The sequence below is a fragment of the Lynx canadensis genome, chromosome A2 (genome assembly GCF_007474595.2).
Source record: "Lynx canadensis isolate LIC74 chromosome A2, mLynCan4.pri.v2, whole genome shotgun sequence".
NCBI classification, from domain to species: Eukaryota; Metazoa; Chordata; class Mammalia; order Carnivora; family Felidae; genus Lynx; species Lynx canadensis.
The window spans coordinates 150,601,754-150,615,398 of NC_044304.2; the positions used below are offsets into that span (position 1 = coordinate 150,601,754).

Genomic DNA, 13,645 nt, shown 5'->3' on the forward strand with positions numbered 1-13,645 from the left:
CCACCTACCCCACCATCTTCCTCAAATCTGCACCGTTCTTATGATAGGAGAATAAAGGAAGGCTTAAAGGTGAGAACAGTAGAAATAACAGAAACAAAAGATTGAAAGCAAGACATTGCTTTCTTGGTCTCGGTTCAGGTTCTCAGCCACCACCATTAAAGAGCACTAAATATTAATTTGCAATACAAGTGAGGTTAGTCTTGCTAATGTCAAGGGCAGCATATGAAAATCTTACATTCAGAATAAATCTTGATGTGTCTGGATTACAACTAATCAGAACATCTTATATCATCCAGTCCACCATGCCAACCTGCAGTTTTATAAGTACTAATTCATAGCATTTGACGCTCTACCTGGGGAAGGTTTACACAGATGCTTAAAAATTTCTACATCAGTGTCCTCAAACCAAAGATAGCTGCTAAAAAACAGAACCGGGGCAAGGTATCAGTCAATTTTAATATATTCTTCAATTTATTTTAAAATTAACTATTCAAGGAATAGTAAGTGAAAAGCTTTAAGAATAAAGATACAACTAGAAATTTTTTTTTTCCTACATGGGCTGTAAAAAAACAATTGTAGTTAAACCTGCCACTGTAAGTGCATCTATCGGTGCAAAAGTAGAAAATACAGATGGGAGAATCCCTGCCAATGCATGTATATCCCAACAGAAAGAAAAGTATTTTTATAAATCCCAATTCCAATAAATGTGAACTCCTAGGGTCTCTAATGGCTGGACAGCTAACAGTTATCCCAAGGCTACGATGAACAAGTAAGAGTTTTCACAATTTCCCTGGCATCAGGTGTTGAACTTCCTTTCTCATCAAGCTATGTGTCTGCTTAAGCTATAGTCACATTAAATACCTGTTGTTTTACATTCAACATCTACCCATCTATTATTATACCAAGTTAAAAAAAAAAAGGAAAATAAAGTTTAATAAATACCACGTTTAATAAGGAAGAGAGAGACCTACTCCATGAAATGGACTATTTTCTGGTCAAGAATTGCCAAGTCCTAATGATACCTGATGAAAGAAGATTGGATACACTAAGATAAACTGCACAGGGCTTTTTTATTTAAAAACCTGCAAACTAGGGGCGCCTGGGTGGCGCAGTCGGTTAAGCGTCCGACTTCAGCCAGGTCACGATCTCGCGGTCCGTGAGTTCGAGCCCCGCGTCAGGCTCTGGGCTGATGGTCCGGAGCCTGGAGCCTGTTTCCGATTCTGCGTCTCCCTCTCTCTCTGCCCCTCCCCCGTTCATGCTCTGTCTCTCTCTGTCCCAAAAATAAATAAATGTTGAAAAAAAAAAATTAAAAAAAAAAACAAAAACCTGCAAACTAAAAAATCTACGGGTTTTCTTTTTTTGCTCCCCCTCCCCCCACAAAGTTTATTAGCCACTTCTGTTCAGAAAGGCCTCTTTCTGAACAAGTCTGTTCCTCTAAAATAACGAGGGGGGAAACACCAAAATGCATGGGGCGCACTTTCATTTGCATCTCAAGTTACACTAGAAGCATATCATAGAGAAAGGTTAGCTATCTCCTGGGGTTCCCTGGGAATGGCTCTAGAGTAGGCTCCAGCTTCAGTTCTGGTCCCAGGTTTGGCTCTAGCACTCTGTGATACCGTGCCTAGTGTGGGCTCCAGTGCTGTGGCCCCAGAACCAGTCCTGCCTTAAGCAGTGCCTCTAACCTCAGACTCAGCTCTGGCCCTAATGCCATCCTGGGCTCCAGCTGTAATGAATCTGATTCTGGCTCCAGCTTAAGCTCCAGTGGCTGTTGCAGCTCATCCATCTGTCTGTTAGACACTGAAATGAGCCTGTGTTTCAGGTATTTCCTCTGTTCTGGAGATTAAATTTCTCCTGGCGGTAGTACCCAAAAGCCTCATCCTAGGGGGATTCAGGGGAGAGGAAACAGAGCACATTCTCAAGTAGGTCTCCCTCAGTAAGCAGTTGGTGGTGGTGGATGAGTTCGGACAGCAGGAGTGACTGCAGTACCACCTGGAATTGGGTGGCAGAGAGCAGATCACCTTATCACCATCCTGATGTTCCACACAGGAGCGGGTAATGCCCCCTTCCAATGATTTGCTGAAGTGTAGTAGAATGGCACCAAAGACGGGTCTTCTTCAGCAGCTAGTGCTCCTGGCTCCAGCTCATAAAGTCCATGATGTGGCCATCATTCCACAGATTCTTTAGGTGGTCAGGTACCAGGTCTAGATTTTTGTTCAACCATGTCCAGAATGGTAGATTGCCTGGGGGGGCTCTCTTGCTTAGCGAAGTCAGTCCAGGACAACAAGGTAGCCTCAATCCTAGGGTTTTGACCAAACAGCTTGTCCCTCAGCATGCTCAGCTGCTCCGGGTTAAGGTCTTGGTCAACAGAGGAGAAATGCCAACTGAGAGCAGGGCTCAGCAGGCTCCAGGAAGGCTTGGGGGGCTGGAAAAGAACTGGTTCTGAGGGTTTGAGCTAAGCAGACTGAACCACAGAACCAAGGCCTAAGCAATTGAGTAGGGTCATGTTAGAAATAATCACACAGAGGGCGTCTGTTTTAGCTCCTGCTTCAGATCCTGGTAGGTGTATCTAACCATGAAGGTGATAATGTACAGTTCCTCTGTTGCAATCAGCATCCTCTACTGCTGCCCTTTCTGGAACCAACTAAATGCTACTCCACCAGAGTCAGGTAGCCAGAATTATACTTTAAACCCTGACTCTGTCCCTTCTCAGGGGCCAAAGTTTTCTGGTTTGAAGTTAGAATGTTGAAATTCTGAAGGCCTTGTAACTGAGAAGAACTTCTGTGGAGTCTTCTGTGGACTACAATGGAGACCTGTAGTCAGTAACCAACGCCTTCCTGGAGTCTCACCAGCAGCCTTGTAGGACAGTAAACTTCCTCCCATTCCTGAAGATGAGGGGCCGGTGGGGAGTTAGGGGTATGCGAGACTAGGTTTCTACCACAAAATGCTTTGTGAAGCAGACACTATAGCAACTCTGTGAACTGGACCTTCCACAGGTCCACCTCTTTGGTCAGAGAGTCATCCTGATAGCTAACCATGTGACTCAGTCCCTTCGATTCCTTCAGCAACTAATACAGGTCAAACAACAGCTTTACTCCAGCTGTGAACATTTCTCCAGCTGTTCCACCTATGGTCGGGGGCGGGGGGGGGGCTCCAATGCACATGTTTCGCTGCTGGACTTTCCATGCCTCCAACTTTGGCAGGAGCTCAATTAAGGGAGATAATTGGCCTAGCAGTGTTTTAAAGGTACCCAGCACCTCCTTTCTCCTTTTGCCTAGTTCATCCGGTTTCCTCTAGAAGCTGCTAACGTCTGGTTTGATGAGGGTCTAAAGGGGGTGTCCTCACTGGGGCTGGGTCTTCTATTGGAAGTAAAAGACATCCTTGTGGTCTTTCAGTTGGCTGATGGATTTCACAAGCTTCTCCATCATAGCCCCTAATTCCAGGTTCCAGAATTCAGTTTCCTGCTGTTGGCTTTCCACAGGTGCTTTGAGGTCTCTCATTGCTCTGACTGAGCCCTCTGAGCCTGAATCAGAATTAAAGAGATTAAACATCATCTCAGCCAACTGGGTAGGGCTTTGAGGAAAGGCCTGACTGTTCCAATAGAATTTTCACAAGTTCTGCTGTAGCAACAAGCACTCAGGGTCCTGGCTGCAGCAGGTATACTCAGAGTCCGTTTGATCCAAGAACTCAAAGAATAGCCTTTGGCCTTGGAATCATTGTTGCCCAGTAATAATGCTGAGAGAAAGAGAAATCAAAACACCTGAAGTCTATAAATACCACACAACTGACTGAAAAGCACTGGATTCAAGTGGGACTAAGCAGTTCTAAAAGGTTGGTAGGTCTCATAACACAATCAAGATATTTCCAGAAGGCAATGCTATGTGTATAAATGCCTGCAAATGAAAATTTGTAAACATGGAACGTCTTCATACAAATAGTCTCACTGACTTTTTTTAAAGTTCTAGTTCTAAATAGTTCTGGGATCTATGGTGAAATTATAGATTTCCCAGGAGTAAAATGTTTTTCCATTAACCCAAAAGTTGGAATGCAGGACTATGGAGCTTTAAAATACATATATATATTTATATATATGTAAATATTATATAAACACACACACACACATACATATATATATACACACTGAAATATAGAGTGTATAACCAGAATCTGTTTCTGGAGATTCTGATTCAGTTAGTCTAAACTGTGACACTTGGTATTTGATGATTACTACGCTGGTAGAGTGAAAAGGAGCATTACTACTAGATTTTAGGGCTAGAAAGAATCATCAATACCAAACTTAAAGACTCTTTGACAGATACACCACAATTCACAATTATCTGCAAGCAGATGACAGAGCTACACCTCTGTTTGAATCTTCTGATGCTTAGCCAACTTTGCTAGCTTCTGACATGCCCCAAAGACAGTGCTCCAATTTGACTTCCTTTCTACTTCTTGGTAGTGATACCAACCAAATTCCTGAAAATAGTCTCTTGGCTGCTTTCTAAAATTTACGACATAAAACAAGTAGTTACATAGTAAAGGATCAAAGAAAAGACCCTTTCCCAGGACTGGAAGTAGGACAGAAAAAGTACTGAGAAGGTCTAGTTCTTTTTGTCACACTGAAAAGATAAAGTCTCCATCATTGTGCTAATTATGGTTGCATTGTGGAAATAAGGTACAATTTAATGTTAACATAAGGGACATTTCCAAATTTCACTGTCATGTTACTGTATACACAAATACATATTTACATTGCTCCTAAATTAAATATTCCCATATTCATTTAGAAGAATTCATTTTAATTTTTCATGCTTGCCAGTCTTAAATAACTGAGATAAACATCTGATAAACTTCAAAGAACAAATTTAAGTTATAGACAGGTAGCTTGCCTTTATAGAATTTATTTGATACAGGCTTCAAATATACATCAACATTTCAAGTATTACTTTACTACTAAAATATGGCCACATCTTACACAATGTGGCACAATTAGCTATTAACATGATAAGAAAAAAGTGCATCAATAATCTGGACTGATGACAGTTTGGCAAATAAGATTTTAATTGGAATTTTCTCAATAACTCCAGAACATACTGACCATGAATGAAAATAAACGCTTTGATTATAAGTAATCACAAAAAATTAATTATTATTAAACCTAAAAAGATAAACATCCACCATCGTAAACATATCACAGGCTGTAGCCAGCTTTCAAAAGCACCAAGTAAAGTCTCCATCTATTCATTTTAATTTTGTATTTCAGCAATAAAGGTTGATCTTTTAAAAGATACTATATATTTAAGTTGAATTTAAGTACACAATTGCTCATTTGATGTGTCTTTTCTTCTAAGAAATAAGGGCACCAACAACCCTATTTTTAACTAACCCTCTCCCCACACTCATTATTCCCCACCGTCTGGAAAAAAATACCAGTGGCTCTCTTAACTTTTTTGAAAATACTTTACTTAGGTGGTACAAGATTCCAGAACTCACTTACTAGTTTTCCAGTATGTATGTGCACATGTGAATTAACTTTGTATTTCCAAATAAAGAATGGAAATAAAATTTCTTAAGAGAAATAAGAAAAAGACTCTCAGAACTAAGGTCAGAAAAATCTTGTAACCCACTGATTTTAATATACATACAGTTTTAGTAAACCTTACTAATTCATCTACTTAGTATACTAGTTAAGTAGCCCCAAGTTTCATGCCAAAAAAAAAAAAAAAGTTGGGAACTGTAAATCATTTATCTATTATCAAAGAGGGAATGCCTTTCTGGGGATCCATTTTAAAAAAAAAATTTTTTTAGGCCCACCTCTCATGGCACTTGTCCACAGTTTGAGAATCACTGCTTTATACCACTCCTGAAATCACTTCTGCCTGTAAGTATCAGCATACAAGGGCAATTTACAACTATTATTAGGTCATGGGTCCTTTCTCCAGAAAAATGTACACACGCACACAAAATCTGATAAAATTTCAGAGTTCACAGATGTGCTGAAGCCTGTTCATTATTTAATAAGTTCTATCCAAGACTATTTTATACAAGTCTCCAGGCCATACCTTTTCTAGATCATATCTGACTAAATGATGTCCGGGTAGGAGAACAACGTTCAGGCAGTGACCACTCCCATTCTGCTCAATGAAGAAGGCACTCTGACTATGCCCTCAGTCTATCAGAGCTTATGCTTGATTTTCAATGAAGAGACATCCACGATTTTAAAAAGACATGCATTTTCTTTCGGTATAACAAAAACTGACAAATTTCCTATAGAAATTTTCCTTTCACCATTTCTTTAGCTTATCCTCTACTGCCACCAAACTGTGGTTTAGGAAAGCTTTTGCTTAAAATACCATTAATTCCTTAGATTTATGGTACATCGAATTTATCCTGAGATAATAAGCCTTACAGACCAGAGATCTTCAAGGTCAAACTATATATTAGTTGTGACATAGTTTTCTTTAAGTGAGCTAGTTTGATTCATGTTAGAGTTTTGATTCATGTTTAAAGTCTCTTAAGAATTTTACTTCTTCTAGACTGAGCAGTGGCAGAGCGGGAGCATGAACTTGGGCTTAAAAGTGGCAGCAACTTTGGTCAGAATCTGGTTTATCACTTATTGTGTAAGGGTACTGGGGAATTATTTCAACTCTCTGAGTCTTGCCAGTCCCAGCTTTTCTTGCCAGCAAGATAGTAGTGATATCTACCGCACAGGACAACTGAGATTAAATGAACACAAAGGACATCAACCCTCTTTTCACCTAAGTCTAAACTGAACCATCCTCATTCCTTCAACGGTGGCTTATCTGAGCCACAATAACAATTCATATCCATTTACCTTGAGTGATCTACATACCCGATAATTTGCTCCCCAAATGCTTATGTAGGCCTGCCTACTTACTGTCCCTGGGCATAGCAGCCCATCTAGGTACTATTCCTTTCACAGTTTTTAGCTGGGGCACAAAAAGTGTCTCAACCTAAATAAAGGTATTTCAAAGTGCCAAACTTAAAATACCCAGTCCTTAAGCATCACTACTGTACGGCTTCCTTATTCCCCACTCTCATCATTTGTACTCATCGTTTCAAAGTAACTTATTAACATAAAAAGATAGCACATCTACACTCAATCTGACTGATATACTCTGAAATGCATAATGATGGGAGGGGGGTGGTAAGAGCAAACAACACACACCCTTTTATAATTTACTGTTCACTTAAGTGAAATAGGAGTAAGACACATTATAAAAAAACACACACACACAAAACAACTTCATATATATCTGTATCAGGACCATGTCAGGGTTCAGTGAAGATTAAGTAGCTAAGATACTCTGTACTTAATATTTGTACTCTGGCTTATTTAGAAATAAGAGGAAACTACATTTTGGGTTTAGTGTCAAGCCATAAGGTTCCAGATTTTGTTACAAATTCTTGTAAAACTGCTATTCACTACATATGAATGATAAGAGAAAAACCTTCTTCCCTAGAAGGCTTAATTCTCAACTTATTTTGAATATGAAAAAGATAGCTCTTGGGTAGGACCACGGAAAGAGTCATACTATTCGTCTTTCTAATTTGACAAGTCTTCCCTGTGGGAAGAAGAAAACTTATCTATAAATTCCTACCTATCACTACACCCAATAGAGTGACAATGTGGAATGGAGACCAAAGTGGACCTTCAGTATTACTGACAGTCAGTTGAACTTAACCTTTTGCAGGGGTTGGCATGGAAAGAAAATAAGCTACGGAAGCTTGCCAAAAAAACAACTCTGTGTACCTTGGGCCATCAACTGTCCTTAAATTTCAGGAACCTGCATTAAACAAACAAAAAATAACCCTTCTCCCTCCCCAAAGAAACCTTCCTATATCATGTACTTATGCAAAGCACAGGCAACCATATCAAAATTTACTCTGGTCCTAGCTGAGGTTCAGCAGCACTGGCTTTGAGCAGTTATTAAATGAATATACTGTTTTAAGTCCCCTTTTCTCTTCTTTTTTCTCCATGGCATCAAGGTCATTCTTCTCCTGCTACTGAAATAGCTATAAATGTGCTGACTATACTTTATATGAAGGCAAAGTTAATAAAATAACTAGTAAATCTATTAATAACTGGTCACACACACACACACAAAAAAGTTAAAGAAAAACTAAGTACTTGTTATAAATCCCAAAAGGACATTTGGTAAATTTCAATTTTCACTTTCAATCTAAAGAAAAAAAACTCAATAAATTAAAAAAACTCAATAAATTAAAAATAACAAGGTATGTTCATACTGTGGTGAAAACTACTTATCTCAAATAAATGGTTAAAATCACACTTAGGAGTGAATAAAACTCTGGAGGCAGCCCTGTCAAATAGGGAGACAGACCCATAAAGAATGAGACAAGGATTCCTGATGGCACTACTTTCTAACACTGTTCTTTAATTCTTAGCCCACTTATTCTCAAATAGGAAGAGGTGGTGGTGGGAGATCCAATACAAGAAAACAGTGAAAAGACACCAAAAAAATTCTTTCCTAAGAGACACAAGAGACTTAGAGATATATACCATGCTAATGGTTGAGAACACTCAATGTTATATTGCAGAATGTAAATTTTTCCAGAACAAGTATTTTGAAACACAAATAGATTGGTCAACTAATTGGGGAAAGTTAGTTCTGTATAATGCACATAAAACACTTAAATACATCAATAAAACATAACAAACAGATATGAATTCACAATCCATAAAACGTTCATTCACTCTATTAATCAAATACAAATTAAAATGAGACAGTTTTTTTTTTATCAAATTGATAAATGTGCAGAAATAAATACTCAATTCAAGGAAATAGGTACTCATAATCTTTGACTCAGCAGTTCTGCTTCTAAGAGCATCAAAGCTATAACCAAAATATCTGTATGAAAAAAATGTTCATCACAGTGTCATAAATAAGGGCACCAAAATGAAAATAATATACACCAGCAGCAGGTTGGTTTAATAAATTTCAAATGCTCATGTATAATGAAATACCATGCAGCCATAAAAAAATTATATTTTCACGACACAGGAAAATATTCATGATAATGGGTATTAAGTTTTAAAACATAACAAACCAATGTATTTTGTGTATATATACATTCGCAAGAAGGAAAAGGACTACAAAGAAATACACACTGAGAGGAAATACATCAAATCGTTTTCGGTGAAAATGTCTTGAGTATTGAGATCACATAGAGGATTTACTTTCTTCTGTATGCTTTTATATTATTTTTCAAATTTCCTTAAGTAGAAATATATTGCTTTTATATTCAGGAAATAAAAAACATTATCTCAAAGAGACAGTCTAAATTTTAAATTTCTAGTCTGAATTCTCCAGGGGCTATAAACCCAGAATGTGGTTTTAATTAGAGTGACATTTTTAATGAGAACAATAATGTACATAACTGTGAAAAGCATCTGAAATAAATTTTTATTATAATAACCCCATTCTTATATGAAGCACTACAGAATTAGCAACCAATGAGGTAAGGAATAGAATATGGTTCATAATAAAGTAAACATACAGGGGTAGAAAGGAGTAGGTACAAAAAGATCAATGGAAAGGGTCAAAGCTTATCATCCCCAAAAGATTTCTCTTGGACTTAGCTTTTATTCTTAGCTTTGACAGGCGCAAATTTCACACAGTTTACTATACAGTAATTTTATGTTTTGTTCTGTAGGCTCTTTTTTATATATTTATATACACATGTATATACATGTGCATGTATGTGTTTATACAAACAATTTGAATAGCCTTTTAAGTGATCTTTACTATCAAGATGAATAAACTTAACCAGGACTTCAGGAATTTGAATACAAGAGTACATATTTGAAGAAACTGACCTGACAACAATGCATGTAGTTATTATTAGCTATATTTGGAAAATGGCCCTTACATTATTTTAGTGCTAAATAGATGCTGGACTACAGCAAGCAACAAGCAGATGTTTAGCATATTACTTAAATTTAACTTTGGAATAATTTTTTTTAAGAAGCAAATCAACATATCTAAATTAATTATAGCTATTTACTTAAAATGAATCCATTTTATAAAAATTAAACTTACCAAATCAAAAGAAAATTAACAAGAGCCTAACACACCAAACTTAAGGAACATTCAGGATAGAGTACTACCCCCAAATTACTGTTTTTATTAATCATACCATTTTCTGACAGGCCACAACCAAATATAACCCAAAATGTGAAGATCACCATTATCAGAATGAGACTCAGTACCTAAGACTGTAAGTTTATTTAAACATTGACATAGCACAGGTCTACACAAAAATAAGCCGTTTTCTACGATGAAAAAGATTCTGAATCCTCCCCATTTAGAGAACTTTAGTGATTTCTGCAACTAGAAAACCACAAATATGTGTGTCTCCAACATACAATGCTTCAGATTAACTCCCACTCTTCCTTTTCCAGAAGTTCCCCCACATTATATCAGGAGGGAAACCTTAATTAGGTAAATAAGAGCCTTTCGGTAACCAACATCCCTTAATTTCCTTTTTTGCAAGGAGGGTGTTCTCAGGGTCCAGGCCAGTCTGCAAATCAACGCAAAGGGTAGCCGTCAAGAGGCTCACTGATGTGTTACCAGGGAGCAGCAGGCAGCAAATATTCAAACCCAGAAACTGTGACTCAACACTTCCTATTTGGTGCAACAACTGTGCACAAATGATACACACTGTCAAGAAGGATTCTGCCTGAAGAAGATGTAGAATGAAAGGAGAAGATCGACAGACATGAAGGGAAGGTGTCTGATCACACTAATATCGGTACTTACGTATCATACCTCTGCAGTGGCGTCACTTTGTTCTTATTCTTATCAACTGAACCCGTGGACAGTTGAAGAAAATTGGGGTTTAACTTATACAATTCTTGAAGTAGTTTCTGTTCATATTCTTGGTGTTTACCCGCCTAATGAAAGAAGAAATAAAAACTGCAGTGGGGCTCATAAAATGGCTGCTAAAAATTAATAACTTACTTTCCAAATTATTAAAGAAATCCTAAATAAAACATGTAAAAGTTTTTCATGGCTTTAGAGAACCTTGTGAGGATGATGCCACAGAACCACTAGACCAATGAAAGTTCTTCCAACAAAACTATGGGATACGTATACCGTTAATTAAGGCATTTCATCAACCACTTTATTATGCAAAAAAGCCTATTAATAGTCAACTTTTTTGCTACCTCAAAAAGCTAGAGTCCCTTTTAAACCTATTTCCCCATCTTTCATCTATGAATGAAGTCTTCTAACAGGCCGTTAACAGAACTTTCCGAAGATCACCAAAAGTAATTAATCTAACTTTTTAAAAGAGACTAAAAACTATACAGAGGTCTGGGTGGCTCAGCTGGTTCAGCATCTGACACTTGATTGCAGCTCAGGTCATGATCTCACAGTTCGAATTCAAGCCTTGCGTCAGGCTCTGAGCTGAGAGCACGGAGCCCTGCTCGGTAATATATCTCTCCCTCTCCCTCTCTCTGCCCCTCCCCCACTTAAGCTCTCACTCTCTCCCTCTCAAAAAAAAAAAAAAAAAAAATTAACATTTAAAAACAACAAAAAAATCCAAAAACAAAACAAAAAAAAACCCAAAATAATCAGACTAACACTGTGAATAATACACAGATGAAAAGTCTTATTACATTTTTCATTATCTTGACACTAAGTAAAAATTCCATTAATTTGTTTTTACATAAAAATTAATATATTTTAAATTCCAGACTAGTTTGGAGTTTTATAAATAAAATTTTACTGGAACAGTCATGTTCATTTATTTACTTGCTGTCTATGGTTGCTTTCTGCTATAACAGAAGAATTGACTATTTGCTACAGAGACCATTTGGCCCAGAAAGCCTAAAATATTTACTGACTGGCCCTTTACAGAAAAAGTCTGCAGATCACTGCTCTATACACAAAAAAGAGAAATTTGTATTTACTGTAGTCGGTAGCAGTATATCAGAAGGCAATGTCACAAACATTATGGGAGAAATTAGGCAAAGACTATTTCTGGAAAACTAGTCCAACACAAAAATAAATCCCAATGAAATTATTCTGAATAACTTTCTACTATTTGTATGTATATTACAACTGAAAAGACATTTTTACTTACCTTCAAGGATTGTTTACTTATCTTAAAAGTGTGGTCTAACTAGATGTTATGGGAAAACCAAATCCAGAACAGGACAGATCAAAACAGAAACAAAACAATAAAAACAAGCAAGGGCAATATCATCTAATCGATGATGATTCGAGTATGACTTTATCATATATACTGCACAACTTATCATTCCCTATTCTTTTTTTTTTTTTTTTAATGTTTAGCTATTTTGAGAAAGAGAGAGTGAGAGAGAGAGAAAGCGCATGCGTGGGGGAGGGGGCAGAGAAAGGGAGAGAGAAAATCTGAAGCAGGCACCACGCTTTCAGGACGGAGCCTAATGCGGGGCTTGATCTCACAAACCATGAGCTCATGACCTGAGCCAAAATCAAGAGTCAGATGCTCAAACAACTGAGCCACCGAGGCGCCCCACATCGTTCCCTGTTCTGAGAGGCGCTCCTGCCTGTTTCAAATGGATCCACAAATGTTTCATACAGCACTAAAGTTTGAGATATGCAGTAACAAGGAAAGAGCTGATGTTTACTGTGATATAATCTGTTCAAATTTCCTTTGTATATAGAGGAAGTGTTTTAATAAAGAAACCTCCTTTCAAATTAATTTTAAACTCACATAAAGAAAAACAGATGAGTTCATCACAACAGTGAATTTTAAATTATTAAGAAAAAATACAGTCAGATGTGGATTCTACATCTTTAAAACGTGAAAAGCCTTGAAATTTTTTTCTACAATCAATACTTCGGGAGATATTCTGGCTTTTATTAGCAACTAAAAGCTGAAACTAATATTCAAATGATTCTACAGGGGTAGTCCAGAGAGACAGGTTAAATCCCATTACAAGTAAGTTCCAAGGGGCCACCTACCCATTTTCATTTATAACTCAATAACACTCAAAAAAGAGATCAAGTAGGGCTTAGAAACTCTTTAGACAGAGATTTTCATTGTAATAGTAGCATGAGTACTGCATATTCTCTACTTGTCAAAACTAGTTTGAAGTGGTTCAACCTTAGATTTTACCCAAGAAGGTTTTATTCAAAGAAAGAAAACAAATTAAGAAGCATTTATTAGATAAGAAGTCATCTGTCCCCACTAAATATCACAGAGACCTTATTTTAACACTGTTTTGGGATCATCAAGAAATACTATCAAGACATATCAATGAATTGATTACAATGAGACTTAATCTGTAGTAACTCCAAGTCAAAAAAAAAAAAAGTCAGTATTTCATTTTAACAATCTGCTCTTAAAGGCGACCCTACTAGACTTTCTCCAGCTTGACCTAGAGAATCAAAGTTGGCAATCAATGCTGCCCCCACCTCCTAAATGAGAAGGGTGTTCCTGCAAAAGTCCACAGCAACAATCTGAAGACCTCAGCTACAATAGGGAAATGCAGCATTGTGCTTTGGTATAATCCTCATTTAATATGCATGTGGTCAACATTTTTACTTGTAAAGGCCTGTTTATACTACAAATTGAAAGGAGACTAGAGGACAGAAAATATAAAAAAGAACAT

The 13,645-nt window shown here is 37.3% G+C and overlaps 1 protein-coding gene and 1 pseudogene across 1 annotated transcript in view; both read right to left on the bottom strand.

Annotated features, from left to right (window-relative positions):
* The window catches only part of CNOT4 (CCR4-NOT transcription complex subunit 4), a 147,775-nt gene that overhangs the window by 45,800 nt on the left and 88,330 nt on the right, over positions 1-13,645 (bottom strand). Inside the window, 1 exon segment of the mRNA XM_030308504.1 lies at positions 10,803-10,936. Coding sequence (XP_030164364.1) covers positions 10,803-10,936 — 134 coding nt within the window.
* LOC118517976 lies at positions 1,349-6,908 on the bottom strand (annotated as a pseudogene).